At 44.6% G+C, this 26,509-nt stretch overlaps 1 protein-coding gene across 4 annotated transcripts in view; it reads left to right on the top strand.

Moving 5' to 3' along the window:
- Nucleotides 1-26,509, top strand: part of DOCK8 (dedicator of cytokinesis 8) — a 227,687-nt gene that overhangs the window by 168,276 nt on the left and 32,902 nt on the right. For all 4 annotated transcript variants that reach the window (XM_049633191.1, XM_049633181.1, XM_049633207.1 and 1 more), the window contains 10 exons: nt 4,041-4,196; nt 6,578-6,717; nt 11,839-12,008; nt 14,623-14,768; nt 16,662-16,844; nt 17,213-17,345; nt 18,309-18,396; nt 22,898-22,994; nt 24,385-24,519; nt 25,522-25,674. In XM_049633191.1, coding sequence (XP_049489148.1) covers nt 4,041-4,196; nt 6,578-6,717; nt 11,839-12,008; nt 14,623-14,768; nt 16,662-16,844; nt 17,213-17,345; nt 18,309-18,396; nt 22,898-22,994; nt 24,385-24,519; nt 25,522-25,674 — 1,401 coding nt within the window. The remainder of the gene's footprint in view (nt 1-4,040; nt 4,197-6,577; nt 6,718-11,838; nt 12,009-14,622; nt 14,769-16,661; nt 16,845-17,212; nt 17,346-18,308; nt 18,397-22,897; nt 22,995-24,384; nt 24,520-25,521; nt 25,675-26,509) is intronic.

Below are 26,509 nucleotides of genomic sequence, written 5' to 3'. Positions count from 1 at the left end.
AAGAACCCTGATGGAATCTGCCAAAGAGCCCAGACCTCACTGAGCGCAAAGCAAATATCTCATGACCCGGGAGCATCTTACCACAGCCCTCTCCTCAGACGTTTAAGGAGGATTCTTCTTTTGTTCGCTGTCCCCCTAAATTGTCCCAGCAGGTGTCCTGCAAGTGGTTGCTGTTGTGGCTTCTCCTTTCCTTCCCCATTCCTCCTCTACCCACCACGACCGCTGTCACTGCCACTGTGACCACTCCCCACCAGCACTGTCGCCACCTGTGACTCCCATCGCCACCGCCACCCACCCCCTCCACCAGCACCAGCACCGTCACCACGGCTGCCTTCTTCCTGTGAACCAGGCACCGTGCTGAGCATCTGATTGAACCAGTATCTTTAATCCTTGCAAGGTGTCCTCTACATTTTGCAGATGAGGAAGCTGCATCGTATAACTTGTTGGTTGGAAAGACCGTGGTTGGAAAACCCAGTCTTGCCTAACTCCAGGCTACAGCGGACTCATCACTCTGTTCTATCAGGCTTTGCTTTCTGTGGTCAATCCCTTCATGATGCTGAGTAATTCACTCAACTTTTCTGGGGCTCACTTCCTCATTTGCAATATAAAAGGATCTTCCCCAACTCCTGAAAACGGACCATGTCTTTTCTGAAGGAACTCCTAATAAGGAAACCCGCCTATAAAAAGAGAATCCTAAGGAAACCGCAAAATGCTCAGAGCACCGACATCTTGTGCAGCCCGGTCTCCTGACCCTACATGGATCTTCCGTTCCAGGTTCCACCAGCACGGAGGGGCGAAGGACTACGCCATTCCTCTCTGCCACCCCCATGTTTAGGGTTATGGGTCATCAGAGGAATTGCCAATATAAATTAATCTGGTTTTCGAAACAGGTCGCTGGATGACTTGCAAATATAAGCTAATCCCTTTTTCAAAACTTAAAGTTGGACATATAGAAAGCAGATGCTAGAATACCATGGCAGACCCAAGGTTAGCTGCTGTTTAAGAAAGAATTTTTCATGACTCTTGTGAAACACTAAGGCAGACTTTTATTCAGGACCATCTATATAAGTGTGGGGACCATTGCAATGGGATTTTACAGTACAGGAGATGGGGCTCAACTCTAAATACAAAAAGGAAAAGTGGGAATTTAGAGCCAGGGAGCAGAGTAGGGGGATTAGTGGGGGGGGAATTAATAAGCAGGAATATCAGGAGTGGGGGGGATTCTGGCTAAACCAACCTGACAGGATTCTGGGTGAAGGCAGGCCAGGGGGCTGGTGAGGGATGAGGGTTGGGGAAGTCAGTGAGATATCAAGGTGGTCAGATACTGAGGCTGGGCGACTCTGGCTAAACTGACTCAGGAAGATCTTTGCTGAAATCGAGCTCTCTATGACATGTCCAAGGGCAGGCCTATTTGCAAAAGAGCTCAGAGGAGCCTTACTCGAGTTTGGTGAAAGAGAGAATCTCTGTGACACGTGGGCAGCTTTCATTACCAGAAGGCAAAGGAGGCGCTCCAAAGGAGATGTCTGCCCGCCCTGCAAACTCACTTTATGATTTTCTCTTTTGCTTTCCTTTCTTCTTTCTTTCTCTTTTCCGTCTTTTCCTTCGCTTTTAAGGTAAGGCGTGCTTCTCATTTACCCTCTTTTTCTTCCTCTTTTCTGTCTCAGCTGCCAGAGAGCCTTCGAGTCAGAATCTATAGGCTGGTGTTCTTATCCCAGTGGTGCCATTAAATTCCTCTGCGATCCGGGGAGCTTAACTTTTACATGAGTGGCTTCCTTATTGGCAAAAAGACAGAGTTGGATTAGATTTATCCAGGCTTTAACATTTTCACTCTGTGCTCTGTTTGCCAGTGATATCTGTGGGTGTTGCTTAGTACAATTAACATGGACCCTCAGGCTTAAAGTGGTCACTGACGTAGTCAATGGTGATTTATTCCACTGACCCCAGCTATCTAGGTACAGTATGAACATCATACCTGAGGCAAGTTTTTATTCTTCCAAAGTCCCCTGGTTTTGTCATTTTACATAGCCTGATTCAAGCATCCTATCACGTTTTCTGCCATTTATAGACCTTGTGACAATGGGTATAATCTTAGCCTTTTATTAATAGTCACTAACGATAGACAAATCTAGTTTTTCACTCCCTTGATGTCACTTTCAATGTGCCACTAACTTAACACCCATCCTTGGGTAGTGCCACTGAGGCTACCACTGCGGGTCCTAACCTTTGGGGAAGATGTTTCTGGAATGGCACCTTGCTGTTTTCTAAATATCACCAAAATTATTTTTGAAATTTCTGTCTTTAATGAAATCTCAAGGGAGCTTTTTAAGATACCTATACTGCGGGCTTCTTTCAAGGACAAATATCTTATGCTTTCAAGCTCTGACTAGTTTGACCCAACAACTCTTGGTGAGTGACCAGTGAGGGGCATAAGATCAAGTTCTAATCAGTCCAGTTTACTGGTGAATCCATAGGTGCAAAGTCAGCCAGCAAGACACAGTGACAAAGAGTATAGGTTCTGGTAACTTTTGTTTGCACAAAAGTCATCTTTTATTTTTTACGTAATCCGTAATGGTATTCCTTTGTTTCCAGTAAATGTCTAGCTACAGACCGATTGATCCTATAGGCAAAATGGATGAGCCACCACCCAATGGCTTCTCCTAAAATGGTTGAAAATATGTTGCTCCTTAAATGATACCATTTACGAAACCACTCTGAAAATGCAAGAAGAGAAGGCATGTCCGTTCACACGGATGAGATGCTTGGTTTCCCGTGCGGGGGCCCGAGGGTGTTGATGGTGATACATATGGAGAGGCTCAAGGTCTATCAGGTCCATCCTTTCCCTACTTTGTCTTCAAAGAAGCTGCCTCTGAGTCACAGCCCATGGAGTCTGGGTCCTCACTGGTCCCTCTCCCTGAGGGAAGCAAGGGATCTCTTCCACATTGTCCCTGGTGTCAGCTGTTCATTGCTTATTTCATGGCTCGTTGGTGTTGTTTTCATCTTAATTTTTTAAGTTGAGATAAAATTAACGTGGAGTGTTATATTAGTTTCAGGTATACAACGTATTGATCCAACAATTCTATACGTTAGGCAGTGCTCACCACAAGCGCGGTCTCCCGTCACCATACGGTGTTATGACAGTATTGTTGACGATCCTCATTAGCTGTGCTTTTCATGGTTTGTCTGTTTAAGGGAAGACTTCCTCAGAAACGTCCCAGCTTCTTCTTTCTCCTCCACTTCCTCCTCTCTTACTTTGGGGCAAACTCCTCAACTTTTTTTTGCAGGGGCTACATCCTTTCTTCAATAATAGGATGCCTTTATGTGGGGAATGGGTCTGAGAACTCCCCATTGGGGCCTTTAATGAGAAACTACAAAAGAACAGTAGTGGCCTGAGAGTCATCCAGTCGTATTCCAGGGGTTTTGTGCGGCCCCCTATGGGGTCAACCCCTTTCATTTAGTTCTTTAGACAAAGTGGCCTTTTTGTGAAATGAATGATGTTATGTTACACAGAAGACATACATCCATATTATTTGCAACACAGGTTTGCCACAGTGTTGTAGATTTGACAAGTGTGGGGGTCAGGTCAAGAATCCACATTTTGGACAGCTGCTAGGCTAGAATTATTAAGGGGAAGAGTATGCATGAAAACTCAGTGGGCCTCCCTGTGATACACAACTTTCCCTCTGTTGCACCATCCCATTAATTTTTTTTAATTTTTTAAATGTTTATTTACTTTTGGCGGAGGGGAGCATGAGCAGGGGCGGGGCAGAGAGGGAGGAAGACACAGAATCCGAAGCAGGCTCCAGGCTCTGAGCCGTCAGCACAGAGCCCGACACGGGCCTCAAACTCACGAACGGCGAGATTGTGACCTGAGCGGAAGCTGGACGCTTAACCGACTGAGCCACCCAGGTGCCCAAGTCCCATGAATTTTTATTAAGTTGATGGTCTTAATCTGGAGAGAAGGGAGGTTTTTGCCTCTGCCAACTTCAACTCCATTTACCTTGTCATAAACACATCTTTGCTGTTTCCGTTTTTCCTCCCAGCTGTCGGCCAAGCTCAACAACCTTCCGATGCTCATTTCCATGAGGCTGGAGTTTCTGAGAATCCTCTGCAGCCACGAGCATTACCTCAATCTGAACCTCTTCTTTATGAATGCCGATACTGCGCCAGCATCCCCCTGCCTCTCCATCTCTTCCCAGGTAATCCCTGAAAGAATTCCTCAAGCTATTTCATTGAACTAGGCATTTATTCCTATAAAGGTTGGTCTTGTTACTGAAAAGAAAAATGGAGCTGTTCACACCGGATTGCTAGATCCAGAGACACACAAGTATGGTACCCGAAGTTGTACCATCTAACTGATCATTTACAAGCTGCATGACTGGTTCCTTCCTAGGCTCAAGGGTCTCTGCTGGGGTAAGGAAGAGTGAGGAATTCATACGCACTATGGAAATCTAGAAATTCATAGAAAAGTCACATAGCTTCCTTTGTCTGGCATTAATTGTCTTTCCACTTGAGGCTGACCGTCTTCTCTGCTCACTTTCCTTTTCCTAAACTCCAGAGCCCTAAGATTTATGAAATGGCATATTCCTTTATATTAATTCCATAATGATCAAATAGCGGTTTTTGACATGGGTATTACATCTTTGAGCTATCCTAGAATTTTCTGTTGATACTCTTATGAAATGGAGTTCAGCACAAGTTGAGTCCATCTTGAATCAGACTCCAATAATTTAGTTCTTAAAGCACTAAGAAGACCTTGTCATAAACTGATCAAGCATTCTTTTTATAGGGAGTGTATTTTCTAATGAGTCTTACTCTCTATCAGCTGAAAATAAATAAATAAATAACACCTGTGTCATATTTAGAGACAAGGCTTTGACTGACATGGCCAATCTTTCTTTGTGGAACAGTATCTCACAGGTGAGGTTCAGTGGGCCCCAGGGTCAACCAGATGTTAAGGAGCATTATGCAAATACAGAGCTCCAGAGTCAATTAAGTTCTAGAGACCCTGTATTAACAGGTTTTTGGTTTTGGTTTTGTTTGTTTGTTTGTTTGTTTTGCGGTCGGCTACCCACGAGTCTGTAACTTGTTGCTGTAAGTTATAAATACCCAATGGGTGGAGAAGAAAAATATTTAATAAGCACTGATTCCCAAAGTGATTTAACTACTAAAAACCTTTCTTCCCCCCTCCATAGATTTGTCAAGGGACTAGTGCCCTCTAGAAAAAAACTTTAAGGAAATACCGTTTCACAATCACATTCCATTTATTGGTGACAAATCAGTGGCTCAGAGCAGCAGACAAGATTTCTCAATATTGTGTTCTATTTCTGTTGGGTATTCCTTGATGCCAACAACAGAGGTGAAGGTTGGTCTTACTAATTAAAAAAAAAAGAAAACTTAGCCATTTATGCCAAGTGCTATGAGCCACTTGTTAACGACGTCACCATCTCATTGTGAACTGGGGGAGACATGACTTACAGCAGCGATTCCCCATGTGCTAACTTTGCCCTGGGTCTTCTGCCACGTTTCCCTTCTGACCGCCCCGGGGAATTAGTAAGCCCAGCCAGTGGCCAGGCCAGTCCCACCGGCAGCAAAGGATTTCCAGGGACACTTCAGATGCCCTTGGTGCAGTAGAAAGTGCGCCCCCGGGAGAGCGCGGGAATTGCCTGGGACTTGTAAGTCTCAACGGAATTGCCTGCTCGAAGCCACAGCGTTGGATTCCGTTGCCCGTTCCCTGTCCACGTGGTGTCCTGGGACTTGAATCTTCACTTTCGATCTGGGGTGGGGAACGGAGTATTGGTCGTTTCGTGACAGACCCTGGCTGCTTTATTTCCATCTTTCCCAATTGGCAGCTCCCTGTTTGTGGGAGGGGAAAGCAAAGTGACCACTCTACGGGCAGCTCCGTTTCCTCGTCCATCAGGTGGGGAACGCACTGGACAATGCTTGCAAAGACTCGTGGCAGCATGGCTCCGTAAACGCTGGCTGTTGCGATTTTGTTCATTTGTTTGTTTTTATTTTTTAATTTTTTTAAATTTTTTTTAATTTTTTTAAAATTTTTTGAACGTTTATTTTTTATTTTTGAGACAGAGAGAGACAGAGCATGAACAGGGGAGGGGCAGAGAGAGAGGGAGACACAGAATCGGAAACAGGCTCCAGGCTCTGAGCTGTCAGCACAGAGCCCGATGCAGGGCTCAAACTCACGGACCGTGAGATCATGACCTGAGCTGAAGTCGGACGCTTAACCGACCAAGCCACCCAGGCGCCCTGTTTTTATTTTTTTTTAATTAATTTATTTGTGTTGAGAGAGAAAGGGCGAGAGCGTGAGATGGTGTGCACGTGAGTGGGGGGGGGGCGCAGAGAGAGAGGTGGGGGAGAAGGGGAGAGAAGGGGAGGGAGAGAGACAGGGCTTCCCAAGCAGGCTCTGCACTGTCAGCACAGAGCCCAATGCGGGGCTCGAACTCACGAACCGTGAGATCATAACCTGAGCCCAAATTGAGAGTCAGGCGGTTAACCGACTGAGCCACCCAGAGGCCCCAGACCATTCTTGTGACTCAAAGAACTGCTCCTTGCATTTGTGCAGAACTCAAGCTCCTGCTCCAGTTTCCAGGACCAGAAGATTGCCAGCATGTTTGATCTGACTCCCGAGTACCGCCAGCAGCATTTCCTCACCGGACTTCTCTTTACTGAACTGGCTGCCGCCCTCGATGCTGAGGGGGAAGGGTATGTTTCTGACATTTCGATTGGAATACGAAGCCAAAAACCCACACACAAAAAACCCCTCCTTACTCAAGTTTGCCGTCCAACCTCTCCGACTTGGCGGAAAAACTCTACCATTCACCAGTTCTGAAGAGTAGAAACACTCACGTGTTGAGAAAATGGTGCTGGATAGGAAAAGTGGAAAGCCCTGAGGGACAGAGAGAAGCCACAAAACGGCTTTTTTTCAGCCATTGATTCATTGAGAAGAATTTCCCAATTCTAATACAGCAGGCTTCCCGGGGATGCTTTGATTAGTGAACTCCTCAGGAACAAAGACATTTATGAGACGTGCCCCGGGTGATCTGCGTACACACGGAGGCAGCAGCAAGATGCTGCTTGCTTAATGTTGACATTGAAGAAGTGGCCGCTGATGGGAAGGCAGTTACCCAGTGTCCAGATTAAGTTTCTAGTGTCCAGATTAAGTTTCTTGCAGGGAGGCCTGCCCACAAGGGAAGAGATGCCTCAGGTCCAGGGGTTGTAAATCCTTTCACCTCTTAGAAGCCTGATCACCCAGGGGCATGTCGGAGTATCTAGTCTTAAAAGTCTATGGACAGGGCTGGAGACAGACCACCCCTTCTCCTTTCCTTCTCTCCCTGTGCTCCATGAGCTATAGGATTAGAAAACCACCGTCCACCCGATGGCACAAAAGGAGACAATGCCTTCCAAAATATTATGCATCCCATTCAGTAGTTAGCAAATGCCTACCCTGGGGCGTGTAGAGTCGATCAGAGATACACCAGTGCCCCAAACAGCCAAAACTCCCCGGCTCCGTAAATCTCGCCATTCAGGGACTCAGATCGTTAGGACTGGAAAATAATTTGGGCTCAGCTCTTTCGATGTTCAGGTTAGGTGCGAAGAATTGAAGGAACTTGCCCAAAGTTACATTACAAAACCAAATCTAGAGCCCTGGTTTCCTGAGTGCTCTCCCAGGGCCCACCCTCCCATAGCACACCATCGCCCTCTCTGGAAAACCCCTTCCTACTGCTCCTCCCTTCTTCCTTCCTATGCTAAAGGAGTTTCTGGAATACAGTCTGCTGATTAGTGGCAGCATCGCTAGATGTTACGGATTTTTGTCTAATGGGCAGTTTTCAAGTTCTCTCTAAGTGCTTGTGATTTAAGGAAGGAAACAGTGACTTGAAGGGAGCACCTTCAAGCTTGTGTGACTGCAAAATCATAAACATATCCTAAGTGCTTTGTCCATAACGATATTACCCAAGTGAATGTCTGTCCCTGCCTCCCAGGAGGCCAGTATGGGAAACTGAATGGTCTTCACTCTAAATCCTGCCTCTTTTCAGGAATTCAGGTCCTGAGTGCCTCCTTCGAGAGCTTCAATCTCACCTTCTTCGCCCAACCCAACTAAACTCCTCTCTATTTTCCCGGTAGAACTTTCTACCCTATAATTAACATAAATTTTCAAAGCAACACAAAGTGCCCTGACCTATAAGGTGCTGAGAATGAGGTTTGAACACAAAGAAAATCACCTTAGTTTACAGGTACACACACACACACACACACACACACACACACACACACACACACATTTTTTTCTTAATTGTCCTTTAATAGGATTGATCTACATGATCTACATCTAATTGTCCTTTAATAGGAGTGATTTCTGAAAGGAGTCTTTAGTAGTTTCTGTTTTCCATGTCCCTTCCAGTGAGATGTCTAGGGAAACCGCCCTGACATCTATTTTGATTCTTTATAAAATTGTGGCCGTTATTTTACTAGCAAAAGAGTAGAGTATGTTCAGAGGTCATCTTGTAATTATGTTCAGTCAAATAGGAACATTCTTCAAACACGCACGCGCACACACACACACACACACACACACACACACACGGTACCTTTTCTACCCACTCCCCGAAGGTAGCTAATTAAGAGTGTTTCTCCTTTAGCAACAAATAATCCCTGATTTCTGGGTTGTCAGTTGCTCCCCTGGAAAGTCCTTAGAAATTCTGTCACATACTTATTAGTGACTTTGCCACGTGGGCTGAAACCTCAGAAAAATCTCATGGTCTAACAATACTTCCTCTTGATTAGTACTGCCTTTTGCTGCCAAGACAGTTAACAGACTCACCAACAACCTGCCCATCTCAAGGGTAAGGGCCCCAGATACATCTCAGTGTCTGGGCTTCTGAAAGGGGCCATGGCTCCAGTTTCTAAGGGGTCTCCCTAGAACCCCCTTTACCTGGGGGTGCCCACAAATATCTACACATCATTCAATCCACAATGTTCCTCAAGCATGTGGAAATTATCTAGCATCTCTGTGCTAGGTCCTTCACATGCTCTTCAGGAGAAAGAACACTTTCCAACTCATTCTATGAGGCCAGCATTACCCTGATACCAAAAGCAAACAAAAGATGGATATGACTGTAGATATGATTATCCTCAACAAAACACTGAAAACCTGAATTCAACAATGTGTAAAAAGGATTATACACGGTAGCTAAGTATGATTTACCTTGGGAACACAAGATTGGTTTAACATCTGAAAATCAATTGATATAATATACTGTATGCATGGAATAAAGGTCAAAACCCAGTCAATCATCTCAATAGATGAAGAGAAAGCATTTGATAAAATCCAATACCTTTTTCTGAAAAAAAAAATCAACAAATCATATAGGAATATAACAGAATGTCCTCAGCCCCGGTAAAGGGCATCTATGAAAAACCCACAGCTAGCATCATACTTATTAGTGAAAGGCTGATTGCTTTCCCTGTAAGACCAGGAACAAGATAGGAATGACCACTCTCGCCACTTCTGTTTTACTCATTGTTTGTTTCGAAAGCCCTACCCAGGGCAATTAGGCAAGACAGTGAAATAAAGGCGCCCATATTGGGAAGGAAGAAGTAAAACTATCTTTGTCCGCAGATACCATGATTTGTTTATAGAAAATCCTACGAGGCGCTTGGGTGACTCAGTTGGTTAAGTGTCCAACTCTTGATTTCGGGTCAGGTCATGATCTCGTGGTACGTGAGATTGAGCCCAGTGTTGAGCCCCGCGTCAGGCCCCACGTGGAGCATGGACCCTGCTTGGGATTCTCTCTCTGCCCTTGCCCAGCTTGCACTGACAGGATGGAGCTTGCTTGGGGTTCCCTCTCTCCCTCTCTCTCCATCCCTCCCTCTCTCTCTCTCCCCTTCTTTGTCAAAATAATAATAAACTTAAAAAAAAAAGAAAATCCTATGGAAGCCATTAAAAACCTAAACATAATAAATGTGTTCAGCAAGGTTGCAAGGTACAAGATCAATATACAAAAATCAATTATATTTCCATATACTTGTGATGAACAATGTGGAATGAAATTAAGAAAACAACTCCATTAAAAATGGCATCAAAAAATAATAAAATCTCAGGACTAAATTTTTTACCAAAAGAAGTACAAGACCTGTATGCCTAAAACTCTAAGACACTTTAGAAAGAAATAAAAAGATCTAAACAAAGCAGAGAGGCATGACATATTCATGGATTAGAAGATTCAGTGTTGTTAAGATGACATTACTCCCCGAACTGATCTACAAGTTCAGTGTAACCCCACTCAGAATTCCAGCTGGCTTCTTTGCAGATACCGACAAGCCGACCCTAAAAATTCATATGAAATTCAAGGGACCCGGTGTACCCCAAACAATCTTGAAAAAGAACACAATTGAAGGACTCACATTTCCTGATTTCAAAACCTACCACAAAACAATAGTAGTAAAGACTGTGTGGTTCTGACACAAAGATAGACATATAGATCAGTGCAATTGAATTAAGAGTTCAGGAATACATCTTCACATTGATAGTCGATTGGTTTTTGACAAGGGTGCCCAAATAATTCAATGGGGGAAAGAGTTATGTTTCCAACGGGCGGCACTGGGACCGGTGGGTATCCACGTGCAAAAGAATGACGTCGGGCCCTCCACGTCATACCCTGTGCAGAGGTTAACTCAAAATGATCAGACCTAAATGTGAGTGCTGACGCCGCAAAACTCTTAGATGAAGTCACATGGATAATCTCCACGAAATAGGATCAGGCACCAGAAGTAGATCTGCCACCAGAAGTGGGCACGACAGAAGAAAAAAAAAAAATAGCTAAGCTAGACTTCACTAAAGTGAGAACCTGGGCGACATAAAGGACATCGTCAAGGAGATGAAAAGGCAATGCACAGAATGGGAGGAAAATATTTGCAAAATGTAGATCTAATAAGGGATTTGTACCTGTTATGTAATTTTCAAATCTTACAACTCCATAACAGAAGGACAAATAACTCAATATTTCAAAGGGCAAGGATCAGAATAGACATTTCTCCAAAGAAGGTATGACCAACAAACACATGGAAAGATACTCAACACCGTTGGCCATCAGGAAAATGCACATCAAAGCCAGATTATGACCCCTTCTCTCTTAGTTGCTTGGGTCAACTGTAACAAAAATACTGTAGCCTAGGTGGCTTATAAACAACAGGAATTCATTTCTCGTAGTTCTGGAGGCTAGGAAGTCCAACATCAAGACGCTGGCAGATTCAGAGTCTGATGAGGACCCACTTCCTAGTTCATAGATGGCCATTTTCTTGCTATATTCTCGCATGGTAGAAGGGGCCAGGGAGCTCTCTGGGGTCTCTTTTCTAAGGGCACTAGTCTCACGCATGAGGGCTCCATCCTCATGACGTAATCTCCCAAAGGCCCCGCCTCCTAGGACCATCACTCTGGGGATTAGGTTTCAACATAGGAATTCTGGGAGGACACAAACATTCAGTCCATAGCACCTTCATACCCACTAGGATGGCCGTAATAAAAAAGATAATAATAACACGTGTTGGCAGAGAGAAAATGGAACCTTCAGACACTATCGGTAGGGGTGTAAAATGGTGTAGCCACCCTTGAAAACAGTTTGGTTGTTCTTCTAAAGGTTACACATAGAGTTACCGTAAAATCCAGTAATTCGACTCTGAGGTGTGAAGTACATTCATATCCAAGAGAAGTAAACTTATGTCCACCTGGAAACTTATACACAAATATTCAAAGCAGTATCCTGTTTGAGAGCGTTTTGGTCCATCTCCCTTCACCATGACCTCTGGCCTTCTGTGTTGTGCCATTAGGATCAGCAAAGTGCAAAGGAAAGCGGTCAGCGCTGTCCACAGCCTCCTGAGCTCTCACGACCTGGACCCGCGCTGCGTCAAACCAGAGGTGAAGGTCAAAATTGCTGCCCTTTACCTGCCTCTGGTTGGCATCATTTTGGATGCTTTGCCGCAACTCTATGACTTTACAGGTGAGGATGCCTCTGTTTCCTTCTTTGGATTGAGGAGGGCCCCTGCTCATGCCCCAGTGGAACGAAGTTTCTCTTACGAGCTTTAGTGCCAATATGCCTGTGTGAGCAATTTTCCACACCGGTGCCCTCCAGACCTTTTCTTTTTCTTTTTTTTTTTTTTTTAAGGTTTATTTATTTTTGAGAGACAGAGACAGAACGCAAGCAGGGAAGGGGCAGAGAGAGAAGAGGGAGACACAGAATCCGAAGCAGGCTCCAGGCTGTGAGCTGTCAGCACAGAGCCCGACGCGGGGCTCGAACTCAAGGACCGTGAGATCATGACCTGAGCCGAAGTCAGACGCTTAACCAACCGAGCCACCCAGGCGCCCCTGAGCCTTTCAAATCTCAATGGTTTCTGGATGTGTGCTTTGGCCTTTACAGTAATGATGTAGCTGACAAACGGGAAAACAGTGAAAGTATTCCATTACTAGAGGTAATATAGTGCATCTGTTACATGTGGAATCCTTAGATACACTAAGAAGAATATAATTCTTAAGAAAGAGACAGCTGTGGGGCACCTGGGTGGCTCAGTTGGTTAAGAGTGCTGCTTCGGCTCAGGTCATGATCTCACGGTTTGGGAGTTCCAGCCCCACATCGGGCTCTGTGCTGACAGCTCACAGCCTGGAGCCTGCTTGGGATTCTGTGTGTGTCTCTGGGCCCCTCCCCTGCTTGTGCTATCTCTCTCTCTCTCTCAAAACTAAATAAACATAAAACAATTTAAAAAAGAAACAGGTGAATTCAAGTTCCAGCCCATTTATTGCGATATGTGACCTCTGAAAAGTTCCTCCACCTTTCAAGGCCTTCCCTCCCCTTTCCCTCAACTGTGACAGTATGGTGACAATTCTGTATCTTAGGGGTGTAATGAAGATGAAATGAGAGCCCTTCCATAGAAGCATTTTATGTGGCAGGTGTTTGTATCCTTCTATCTTTCCTAACCTGACCCATCGCGTATGTGAGGGAAGTAAGACCATCCTCAAATTAATCCTGATAGGATCAGATCTTACATAATTGCCACATGCTATTCATTTCACCATTTGTCTAAAAACTCAGCTGCCTTTCAGCACAGATAGGGCATGATTTTTTTAATTGAGTTCTAAAAATATGTGAGTTCTGTTTTCAGAATTTTAGCAGAAGGAAATACTGTTTGCAGGCTAATTTTTCTGAAAAATTGAAGGTCCAAATACTTAGGATGTTGACAAGTCCAGCAAAATATGACCTTTTAGTGAATCAATCAGTTGCGAGTATTTTAACACACTTTTCAAAGAACTGCTTAAGCAAAAACTTTGTGTGTGATTTGGTGGTGTTCTTAAAAACCAACCTTTTGGTTGCAGACATCTAGACCTATGTATAAATATAAGCATGTCGACATTATATACGGATGATAAATTAAGATTCATTTCAGGCATTTGGAATTCAATCCATTGTTGCTGAATTGGTGGTATTCGCCTTTTATTTTATAAGGAACCGATGAGTTCTGTGATTATAGGTTCCTTTCTATTTGGTCATTATTTAAAATATTTGAATAGAGTAAAAAATATTCTATTTCATACCCGAGACTAATTTTACACTAACTGGAATTTAAATAAAAACTTCAAAAAATTTTTTAAATGTTATATCACAGGAAAGTGTTAATGAGAGCTTTCTTTTTACAATTTGAAAAATCAATTTCTAGCTGAATCTTGGGCTGGGCATTTCGTCTCTTTTAGTAGCCTGCCTGCTTTTTCCTGGAGATGGTAGCAGATAAATAATGCTAACCATCAGGCTTTAAATTACTGTACTGACTTCAGTGACGAATAAGTATCAGTCTCTTGGTGGGTAGTAGGTTGGGGACACAGGGAAATAGTGTTTTTGGTTTGACATCACCAAAGTTTGTTTGTTTAAGACTTTTAAAATAACAATTTTAGGTTCCCAGCAAAACTGAACAGAAATTACAGAGACTTCCCATACGCCCCCTGCCCCCACAAGCACATCCTCCCCCATTATGAACATCCCCTACTAGAGGGGTAAATTGGTTACAACGGATGAGCCTACAGAGACTCCTCATAATTACCCAAAGTCCATGGTTTACATTAGGGTTCATTCTTGGGGTTATAAATTCTATGGATCTGGACAAACATAACAATGATATGTATCCATCATTGTGATGTCATTCAGCGTAGTTTCTCTACCCTAAAATCCCTCCGTGCTCTGCCCAGTCTGCTCCATCCCGCTTCCCCAGTCCCTTGCAACCACTGAACTTTCTTCCGTCTCTATCGTTTTGCCTTTTCCAGAGTGTCATATAGTTGGAATCATATAACATGTAGCCTTTTCAGATCGACTTCTTTCACTTAGGAGAATGGGTTTAAGGATCCTCCAACTCTTTTCATGACTTGATAGCTCATTTCTTTTTAGCGCTGAATAATATTCCTTCAGATGTACCCCAGTTTATTTACCCATTCATCTACTGAAGGATCTCTTGCTTGCTCCCAAGCTTTGGCAATTATAAATGTGCGGGCATAAATTTTCAACTCCTTGCATAAAGTACCAGGAGGCATAATTCTTAGATCGTATGGTAAGAGCGATGATGTTTTCACCACAGCTGCAGATGCCCGTAGTGGAAAAAATCGTGCCAATGGCTCAGACGAAGAACAAGAAGGAGCCAGTGCAATTAACCAGAATGTGGCGCTGGCCATAGCTGGAAATAATTTTAATCTGAAGACAAGTGGAACAATGCTTTCTTCCCTGGTATGTTGATGCACATTTCTCTGGTTTATTTTTTTGTGTGTTTTCCTGTCTTCTGGTGGGCGTGTTCTTATATTTGCCTACTGGAACCCAGAATAGAACAGGCTGTGAGAGGTCTGCCTCTGCTCCTTCCCGAAAGGCCTCCGCGTAAAGCTAGCTGTTGGGAAGGGAAATGGGGCCGATGAGGCAGCACAGTCGCAGATGGTTCAAATTCGGGCAGTCTCAGTGGTGCCTGAGTTCAAGGTTTAGAACACCGGGAAAGAGGTGAACTTGGGATATCTGAGATCCGTGCAAAGAGGATCAAACCATAGCTCCCTCGGGTGGGAGGCTGGAGCTGTGTTTATTCTGTGTTTATTCTTCACATTATTTCTGCCTCCAAAAAAATGATCAAAGGGGGCCAGGTGCTTGGGGTGGGGGCTTCTCATGCAAAAGACTTCAACTTTTCTGGGGCCCCCAGGGAGCCTAAACCTGGAGTCGTATAGTTCTGTCCTTTTGCACAGACTCTGGGCTTAAAAGGGGCTTCTCCGGGAATACCGTGTCTGATTTACTTGAAGTGGGATCTGTCTCTGTCCCTTGATGAGCTCCGACTCTTCCTTCGGCAGATAGTGACAGTGCCGCCTTGTCCAGCTTAATTGAACTTTGCATTTCAGCGTGGGGTATACATCCACAGAGAACACCGCTCAGTTGCCTCCCCCGGGAAGGCGGCATCTACATAGACCTGAGGCTGCTTTGCTGGATGGTTTTCCTCGCTTCCCTCCAGCACTTAGCAAGCTGGACCCCCTGGACACCCCCGGGAGGGCTGGAGGGCAGGGATAGAAGAAAGAGAAAGGACATTTGAGAGTTGACGTCACCCATTGTCTTGCGGTTTGAGAAATACCGTGTTGTATGACCTCCTCCACCTTTCCAATGTGCATGTTAGCAAAGCTCGCTGCCAGAGGTAGTGTTGCCTTTTACATTGTTATTTGCCTCCAGGGGCAAATGCCCAAAAGCCCAAAGTCCACCATTAGAGGATCTTCCCTGGGAAGTCGTCACTAAGGTTTTCATCTCTTCTTGTTACCTACTCAGAAAAACTGAGCTAATTTCATAAGCCCTATCATTCATCCCCAAGCCAACATTTCCCTCACATACACGCAGCACGCGATGTCGCATTCCTCTGGATTATTAGCTACACCGCATGAACCAAGACTGCGGCCACATATTGTTCTTTGTCTTGATTTGATGAGTTAAAGTAAGTATGCTCAGCACTCTAAAAAGAACACTTGGGGCAGAGGTATTCAAGCAAATAGCCTGAGCTCCCCCGTCCCCCGCCCTCCGACCCCCAGCAAATCATGGATTATGATTGAAGTCCCAGCACAGAGGACCCCATGAAATTAGGGATTTGATTCATTTGCTGAGCCCTTCGTGATCTTGATATTGTACTTTGGACCCTGACAAAGAAGCTAACACTTGAACAGTTGGGATATTTCTAGAGCCTAGCTAGTCTTTTTCTCTGCTCTGAGTTCAGCACTCCCGTGTCGAGCTTGAAGCAGAAATACGTGGAATCTTAGCAGGATAGAAGCCCCTTTGTATCATTTAGACGGGGCGGCGGCAGTTGGAGGGGGGGAGTGCTGGTCAAGGCGGGGCAGACCACCAGAACACACTGCTCCTGAGCCACAGGGCCCCCCCAGTACGTGGCCAGATGTCTGGCTCAGACATGGCCCCGCGTGAGCCCCTTTGCTGAGTACGCTCAGGGAACACGGCTTCCTAGCCCAGGAAAGGACCAGTTCTTGGGAACGGCTCCCCAGCCAGGGAACAATTGCAAAGACTGTGTTCTAAGAGACCAGCATCCCCTAAGCTTTCGGGGTTGCCACTGCTCGACTCCTTCCCTTGTCCATCCCGCCATCTGCCTCCTTGCAGCCCTACAAACAATACAACATGCTGAATGCTGACACGACCCGGAACCTCATGATCTGCTTCCTGTGGATCATGAAAAACGCCGACCAGACCCTCATCCGGAAGTGGATCGCCGACCTGCCGTCCATGCAACTGAACAGGATTTTAGATCTCCTTTTCATCTGTGTCTCGTGTTTCGAGTACAAGGTGAGCGTGCGGTGGCTCAGCCTGACACCAGCCTCTTAGCTCCCAAGTTCAGGTCTACCTTGTTACTACTGCTCCCCTGTTGCTTGGGGAATGGAGGCATCATGAGTTTTTCTTTCTTCTGTATTAAGATCCGTGACCTCTTTGCATTCTACATCTGGTCGTTTCTCCGGGGAAGGACATTTGCCTTCTGCAGAGAGAACCCCATTCTCATTCATAGGATTTCAGCCATAGGATCCCCCAAACGGCATCTCCATATGACGCACGTCCGAACTGGCCGCTGTTCGCCGTGGAGTGTTGTGTTTTGACGGTTCTCCCTGTGGACAAAGATCTCACCACACTAAACGTCCTTCTGCTTCTGTCCTGTCCAGGGAAAACAGAGTTCTGACAAAGTCAGCACCCAAGTCCTGCAGAAGTCAAGGGATGTCAAGGCCAGGCTGGAAGAGGCTTTGCTCCGCGGGGAAGGGGCCAGGGGGGAGATGATGAAACGCTGCCGGGCTCCAGGTATGTTGGCCTTGCCCCTCCTTGCTTTCTGTCAGCGAGTTCTACACCCTTTGTGAAGAAGACTGTCTTCACAGCTCAAGTAAACACACTAGCACTTTCTTAAGCTGTTAGGATAATAAAGACAAGCAGATTCTAGGATTCTGTGCCTGGTGTATAGAATGTTAGCTGTGTGCTTCCAAGGAAAAGCTCCCGTCCTGAGGTCACAGGAACCCTGGACGTGTCCCCAAATGTGTCTTCTGTTTAACATTTGTCATTGGGAAAGGCCACATCCAAGAATGCGAATCATAGGATAGATGGCATGTTGTCTCTCTCAAGGTTGAAGCCTCTCCATCGGGGCCTTTGACAAGTCTCTGTAGAGCGTGGTCAAGACACTGGATAATTCTGGTTCTAAAAACATCTCCCCGAATCATTCAGGGTGTTATTAGATTGCAGCTGACTTCCCCCTGAGGGTGTCAGAGTGTTCCAGTCCTCCAGGGACCCTGCCTGTGGAGTGATCTCAAAAAGGCTGCTCATCACTGTAGAATAGAGTGAAGTGCTCAGGTATGCTCAGTCTTCATCACTGTGCTCAAAGTTACGCAGAGTGACGGCTCAATCTAGGCGAAGGGACACAGTGGCTGAGAACTTGTGGGGAGCTCAGCTCTTCCAATGGTGGTTGGGTGCCCTTATTTAACACCCACACGCTTCAGTAATTCACCGAGAATCCCAGTTCCCCTGGAACCTCTGTTCATGACAAATGCGCTCACCAACCCTCCACAAAGGCAAACTGTCTACAGCTGTAGGCTGTCCATCCGAGAGCAGGCAGCCAGGACCTGGGCAGAGGCCTGCCCCCGGCATCCGGCACAGGCTCTCATTAACCAGAGACACGGTACTCAGTCCTCTCTGTTGGGCTTGTCACGGAACTTCTGGTTATCTTCGAGGGTTTCATGCTAATCAAATTCCTCTCGTGCATTTCTGAACTCCTAGGGAATGACCGATTTCCAGGCCTAAATGAAAATTTGAGATGGAGGAAGGAGCAGACACATTGGCGGCAAGCTAATGAGAAGCAAGATAAGTGAGTCTCTCGGCAACTTTGTGCTACTTTTACCTAAAGCCCCAAACTCTTTTTCCCAGGCTACTTGTATTACTGAAACAACTACATCCTTCCAAGGGTAAGAAAATGAAACATCATTATCTGTGTAGATTCAGTTCTTCCAGGGACCCAGGATAATCAAAGATATAAGGACTTATGATTTACAGCTCTTAAAACCTTATCACATTGATAGGCATTTAAAGAAAACCAATATTTAGCAATCTCAGATAGCTTGACGAAAGCTGCTGATGGGGAAAAGAGAGGGCATCCGAGACCACATAATTCAAATTTGTTTTGCTGTTCCGGAAACGTGTACAAAATGTGTAGTCAGAGATTTTTTTGTATTACTCAATTTTTTTTTTAAGTGGAAACATCCTAAATGCTCAAGAATAGGGAACGATGTAAGGCAGTGTTAAGTTGGTATTAAAACTTCATGATATGGGAAACGCTTATGATATAATGTTAAGTAAACAAGAACAGGACAGACACTTGATTTTAGAGTAGAATCTTAAGTCTCTAAATACCTAGAGTAAATAGATTTTTTTTTAAATTTTTTTTAATGTTTATTTATTTTTGACAGAGAGAGAGACAGAGCATGAGCAGGGGAGGGGCAGAGAGAGAGGGAGACACAGAATCGAAAGCAGGCTCCAGGCTCTGAGCTGTCAGCACAGATCCTGACGCGGGACTTGAACTCACAGACCGCGAGATCATGACCTGAGCCGAAGTCGGACGCTCAACCGACTGAGCCACCCAGGTGCCCCTAAATAGATTTTTTTTTTTAAGTTTATTTATTTTGAGCGAGAGTGAGCATGAGCAGGGGAGGGACAGAGAGAGAGGAAGAGAGAGAATCAAGAGCAGGCTCTGCACCACCATCAGCTCAGAGCCTGACACGGGGCTCAATCTCAGAAACCGCCAGATCATGACCCGAGCCAAAATCAACAGTCCACTGCTTAACCAACTGAGCCATTCAGGCACCCTTAGGATGAACACATTTTAAGACTAGAAGGAAATTTACCAAAATATTCACAGTGGTTTTCCTTGGGTGATTCTCTTTGGGTATTGAGGTAATGGATGTTTCCTTCCTTATACTGTCCTGTATTTCCTAGGATGGCCACGTGTAAGATATATGTATATTAATATAATTATGTAAATGTATCATATAAATATTAATATAATTATGACTTTATTATATAGCCATATAATTGCATAATTATAAATATATGTTGATTATACATATTAATATTTATTGATTACATATTAATATATTTAATCATATATTTATATGTACAATTAAGTATATATTATGTATTTATTAATATATAAATATCAATATAATTACATAGGTGTATTATATAAATATCAATAGAATTATAAAAACATATAAATGTTATAAACATAATACATAAATTATATGTGATATAAATATATATTATATACACACATATATACACACATGTATATACATATATGCACATATATGTTCATATACATAAATAATGTATTATCAGAAAAAACATAAAAAATGGATGGAAAAATTCTGCTTGGATTGCAGTGTATGAGATATATATATGTGTAGAAATTTGGATATATAAGGACATAAAACCAAATATGTTGAATAGAATGCTCACGTCTGCTGTTCCTCTTTGCGGCATATAGCCCGGTGCATCTCGGGCTCCGCTGAGCCAGACTTTGTATGTTTGAAGACACCGCCCCACCCACTTGACAGGGTGGAAGTAGCAAATCTCCACGGGTATGAAGCACCCACCCCGGGGGTGGGGCAGACTTGAATAACAGTGTTGTTTTCCAAGTAAATAGGAGTTACTGTCTTTGTTATCACCACGAGAATGATTCACTCTGGGTCCACATGCGGGACTTTTGAGAGTCAAATTTATTTTAAAACATTATGGAGATAAACCCTTATTTATTACATATGTTACAAGCAAAGCCTAATTGTTGCTCTCATTAGTAATATCCATTTGCTGTGGCTATTTTATTCTTGCTCTAAGTTCCCTGAACTAATTTCTAAGATATTTGGTTCTGAGAATCCACAAATTCTAGTTCAGGCAATGAGCCCCTCGCCTCCCAAAAGAATCCCGATGAAAGAAACGTGCATGTAGTTATGTGCTATGGAACGGCCTAGGTGCTTAGGCCAGCTACCCTCTGAGATTAGGAAAAGAGCCTAAGAAGATGTGCTTTTCCTGGGCTGCATAGATTGATGTTTTGGGAAACCTTCCCCTGTTGCTTGCAGAAATAACACCACACTGAGCCTTTCTGTGCGGAGCCTCTCCATACTCTCTGGGTCAGCTCCCAGCCCGGAGCCACGTGGTGAGCCGCCCGTTGTTGAGCTATGGGTTCACCTCCTCAGAACATCAGGGGCGATGTGGTGTTTTTTGGGTTTGTTTTTTCAAGAGAAACCATGGTAAAATTGTAACTGCTCCCCTTACCTATTTGGAAAAGTTGCTGTAATTATAACAGTGGTGTCTTTCACCTTTTTCTTTCAGATCATTTTTCAGTTATTTGGGCTCTCTTTCTTTTAGAGCAGTAATTTTCAACATTAGATTCACTAGGGGAGCTTTTAAAGCTCCTAGCTCCCAGATGGACCCCAGGCCAGTTAATTCAGGACTTCCCAGCAGTATTACCCAGAAATCAGTATTTGGGAGAACTCTCTAGGCGATGCTGCTGTGCAGTCAAATTTGAGAACTAGTGTTTTAAAGGCCTGGCTCGTAGGCTTTCTAAAAACTACACTAGTGGTGGTGGTAGTTGCATGAAAATATAAACGTACTTAGTACCAATGAACTGCACACTACAGATGGTTAAGATGGTCGGGGCGTCTGGGTGGCTGAGTCGGTTAAGCTTCCAACTTCGGCTCAGGTCATGATCTCACGGTTCGTGAGTTCGAGCCCCACGTCGGGCTCTGTGCTGACAGCTCGGAGCCTGGAGCCTGCTTTGGACTCTGTCTCCCTCTGTCTCTGCCCCTCCCCTGCTTGTGCTCTGTCTCTCACAAATGAATAAACATGAAAAAATTTTTTTTAAAAAAAATGGTTAAGATGGTAAATTTTACGTTATGTGTATTTTAGCACAATTGAAAACAAAAACGAAAACCAGACCTAGGTCTGCATTGTCCAATACAGTAGCCACATTAATGCTATAAGTGAACAATACAGGCCAGATTTGGGAGATTTAGTGCCCATGAAAGAGTGTGAAAGACCTCACTAGTAATTTTTATAGTGATCACACGCGGACAATTTTTTTTTCTGTATTGGATTAAATACAATATTTTCAGTTAATTCCACCTATTTCTTTTTACTTTTTTTTTTAGTGTGACTACTACAAAATAGAAAATGACATTTGTGTCCCTCATTATGTCTCTGTTGAAGAGCATTGCTCAAAATCTAAACCTACCAATATGTTTTTTTAAAAATAACTTTTATATTTCACTTTTCTTATGCAAACATTATCACTTGTACAATGAGAAACAATTCGTTGTTTGAGACCAGAGAGCCTAGCCTAAGCTTGAAAACATTTAAACCCCGGGGGAGATCTTGATTCTGAGCCCTCGGGGGTATGGAAGGAATGGTACTGCTCCCATTGCTGGGTGAGGAGGACTCAGGAACAGCTGGTGAACGTGGTCCAAGACTTGGGAGCTCACATCATCGTGCCCCAACTCCCGTGGCAACATTTTGGCCTCGGGAGCATCATGGGAAAATTAATTCTTCGCACTTCCCTTTCCTGGCCACTACATGTAGATGATACAGAATATCCCTTTCCAGCTTCACCTGGATTTTAGGAGAATTCATAAACTAGTGCCTAAAACGTTCTGGTTCCTCAAAATGAACCCTCGTGGAGAAGCAGCACCAGGCGATTTCCCATTCCCTAGTGGGTAATAACCAGTTACATCCACAGGAATGCAACCTTGCTGCCCACTGGGGAGAAACAAAAGGCCCGCACTTGACTGAGCCACCCCAAGGTGGTCTTTGGGAAGTCAAGAGACTAACTCTTCCCGGCCCCAGTGCAGAAGCACCACTCTTTTCTAATCCAGCATTCAAGTTGTTTGCCAAGGTCACATCACACCTGGCCTCACTCCCTCTGGCTTGTGGTGGAGGCTTCCCTTGACTCACATCTAGAGATGGCTCTCATGCATGAAATACAAGAATGTCCCGAGCAATCGGATTGGCTAGCCCAGTTGCTAGTAGCAACCAATAATTGCTTTTCTACCCATTTGGTTATTTCTGTAATTGTCATCGTTATTCGTAATAGTGGGGTTGTGGATGACGTGGGGACTTTACCTAGAAAATCTTTTTAAGCAGGCCCTAATCTCAGACAGCACCCTCACTCCTTTTTACCTGTAGCCAGCTCCTTTGCTTTCACCCAGATGGACTCCTCAGAACATTTCTTTATGCCTTGGTGCATAGATTGCCATCACTGGAATATGGCCAGGTTTGATATGCGTTTTAATTTGACCTCTTTTTTTTTTCTTCCTTAGAACAAAGGCAGAGTTAGATCAAGAAGCCTTGATCAGTGGCAATCTGGCTACAGAAGCAAATTTAATCATCCTGGATATGCAGGAAAACATTATCCAGGTGAGGACAACGTACATCTGATCTATTCACCAGGAATATGTTTACTGGACATTCATAAGCAGTTCTTTATAGAACTGTTGTTTATTTGTTTGTTGGTGGGTCAACTCCAGTTGAATTATGGTTGATGTCTAGTATGAGAGCTAAGATTATGACAGGACCAGATTAAAAAAAAAAAAAAGATGCTAACTTTGCATAATGATGTCTGCTCAGGGCACGAATTGGTGAAGGAAAGTCAGTTGTACCATGACTTCGCCATCCCCGCTGCAGAAAAGTATAGAGTCACTGTGAACTCTGCAGAAATACAATTGGCCATCCTAATTTTATCTCCCAAGTGAATGTTTCCAAGAATTCGCAAGAAGTCTACGTGATAATGGGTTTTTCGTTAACCTGAGAAGTGAGTCCCCGTGTTTCCAGTGAGACGTCATTTATTTGAGTAGGTCCGGGGCCGCTTTTCTTAGCTAGGAAAAGAAGTATTGTTGAAACGCTGTTAAGCCTTCTAACACCAAAGCAATTGTTGTGGAAAAATAAAGACAGGAAGTATGTGATGTAAATATCACAAAAATAAAGACAAAAAGATACAAAAGATATCTTAAGTCTTTGGCATCATATTGATTATATCTTTATCCAACACTGCTTTGAGTGCTACATGCTTAACACCAATCCTCCAAATGTGGTTGGTTGGTTTGTTTTTAATTTTCAAGGAAATGACACTTATCTGTCATTATCTTGGGTGGTGGTAGTCTTGCTGTTCTATTTAGGACACCGCTGCCCCCGAGCAGCCCCTTTTTTACCGGGAGGCCCACAGTTGTGTTTGGAAACCCGCAAAGAAAGCTGCACCTTCTGTACAAAGAAAGAACATTCCAAGAGCTGTTGTCCAGGACGGGGGGAGGGGTACCTTATGACTTACTTAGCAGCCCAGAAGTAGGTATAAGTCCCAAACTATTGGGGAGGTTTTATTTTATTTTTTTTAATGCTTATTTATTTTTGAGAGAGAGAGCACGAGCAGGGGAAAGGCAGAGAGAGAGGGAGACCCAGAATCCGAAGCAGGCTCCAGGCTGTGAGCTGTCAGCACAGAGCCCAACAGACACAAGGCTCAAACTCACGAACCGCGAGATCATGACCTGAGCGGAAGTCAGATGCTTAAGTGACTCAGCCACCCAGTTGCCCCCGATTTGGGAGTTTGGGAATAAAGTCATTTGCAAATAGGTCTTCAACTGTCATGGATTAGTTGATGTGTGTGGCCACTTCCCAAACCCTTAACATGTTAGATCAAGAGAGATGGAAATGAGCATTGCTGTGCTAATTGTCAAGAGTGCCTCCTTGTGTCTTCACCCCTCCGCTCACTGGCACCGCACAGGGATTCAGTGATGCTGTTCTTCCACTTCCCCAGGCAAGCTCGGCTCTGGACTGTAAAGACAGCCTGCTGGGAGGTGTCCTAAGGGTCCTGGTGAATTCTCTGAGCTGTGATCAGAGCACCACCTACCTGACTCACTGCTTTGCAACACTCCGGGCTCTCATCGCCAAGGTAAACATGCGATGCTTGTTTTCTGACTCTTAATTAAGAGCGGAGAGTCTCATCCAGCTTCACACTCCTCCCTACAGATGCACCAAAGCCCACATAGTGTGGCATTAAGCGACATTGAGGTAAAGGTTTTAAGTCCCCCTAAGAATGTTGAGAAGTCACCATCGAGAAGAAAACAGTGGCTCTCACACTGGAAATGTGCACAAAACTGTAGAAACTTGACACGTCCACTCACTGGAGACATGAGAGCAAAAACAATTGAGCACTTTTACTTTCCCCCTTTTTAATACCGCGTTTGAGTGAGATTAGCATCCTACACACGACTCCCATCAATCAGTAAGTCTTGCAAAATGTCATGTCCTAAAATGACAGATTTAGAAATAAATTGCTCATAGCCTGAAGAATACAGATTTTCCTTACCTAAAATGGTCTAATGCAGTTTATCTTCTCCCCCTGTATTGGAAAAACCTCAGTACCTTCTTCATGGGATCTCTTCCATTTTTTTTTTTTTTAAGTTTACTTATTTATTTAAGTAATCTCTACACCCAGCATGGGGCTTGAACTCGAGACCCCGAGATCCAGAATTGCATGCTCTTCTGACTGAGCCAGGCCTTTTTTTTACACTCAGAAAGTAGAATTCCTCTGCTCTCCCCTGCGGATTATTTTCTCTTTCTTAGTCGCCAGTCATTCCCAGGGGGCCCCGTAAACTCAGGATAATTCCTTCAGCGTTGTGACGTTGCCCGCGAATGCAACCTGGCCCACACGATGCCATTGAATCATGCAGCCCTGATCTTAGTTGTGCCGTTCATAATTAAATCTGAAGTCGACTCCGTCGCTTCAATTCATCTTCTGACTCAAGGAGCTCGTTATCTTTCTGGAGCAGTGCGTGAGCTCCTCTGGGCTTTCTGCTTGTCCCGGCAGACGCGGCCTCCTTCAACAGGCACCCGGCCCAGAAAGCATATGAAGGTGCCGAGTGACGCCTCATGGCCCCTGTGTCTCTCCTAGTTCGGGGACCTGCTGTTTGAGGAGGAGGTGGAACAGTGTGCAGACCTGTGTCAGCGAGTGCTACATCACTGTAGCAGCAGCATGGACGTCACGCGGACCCAAGCCTGTGCCACCCTCTACCTCCTCATGAGATTCAGCTTTGGAGCCACCAGCGTAAGAGCCCAGACCGGCCGGGGGCCCCCGGAGTCAGTAGAGGAAGTCAGTGCAAAGCCCTGGTTGAGGGGGAGGTGGTGGGATTGCCGTGTACTCGTGAAAGAAAACAATCCACGACGTAGATGGGTAGCAGAGCTGAACTTGTGACCCGAAACGAACGTGAAGACCGATGATGCAGTGGCTTCCATCTGTGTGTTTCAGTGTAAAAAAGGAGTGAATGTATGTAGGCTAGAAGTTGGCTTCTGTGGAAAGAAATACAGCAGGCAGGTTAGGAATTCAGAAGCGTTTGTCTGGTTTCCCGGTTCTGCTGAGTGGTGCCAGAATGACCTGCGGAAGAGGGTTTGAAATGATCAGTGTCATCTACACTGGCTTTTAATTGCAGCTTGGCAGCCATTGGAATTCGGCCTTAATGGGGAACCATCTCCCTTTACTTTAGTTTATCTAGATTTTGGTATGTTCTTTGGGAACTTACGTTTGTGGTCCTGTTAATGAATATGCTCAAGAGATATTAAAAGATAAATTCGCCCCTGGGGAAAAAAAGCAGCCCCCCCCCCCCCCCCCCAAAAAATATGTTAGGCATAACCATTTGAAATATTTAGGACATTCCTCAGGGGCTCCCAGGATGGCTGTATTTTTCCATAGGGCTAGAAAGGAGGGAGAAACAGAAAGTCTCTGCCTATCCAGAGTCCAAAAGCTCAGAAAACGTGGCCATGGAGATCCTGTTCCTGTCTGCAGTTTATGTAAAGTCCCCGGAAGAGGAATCTTGGCACAAAAGCATACATCTTTGAGACCCGGCTTTGCAGGCACCTTCCTGCCTTGCAGCATGGAGGCCATC

Source organism: Panthera uncia, chromosome D4 (genome assembly GCF_023721935.1).
Source record: "Panthera uncia isolate 11264 chromosome D4, Puncia_PCG_1.0, whole genome shotgun sequence".
NCBI lineage: Eukaryota > Metazoa > Chordata > Mammalia > Carnivora > Felidae > Panthera > Panthera uncia.
The sequence above is the reverse complement of the archived record's forward strand: the minus strand, read 5'-3'. Positions and strand labels throughout refer to the sequence as shown.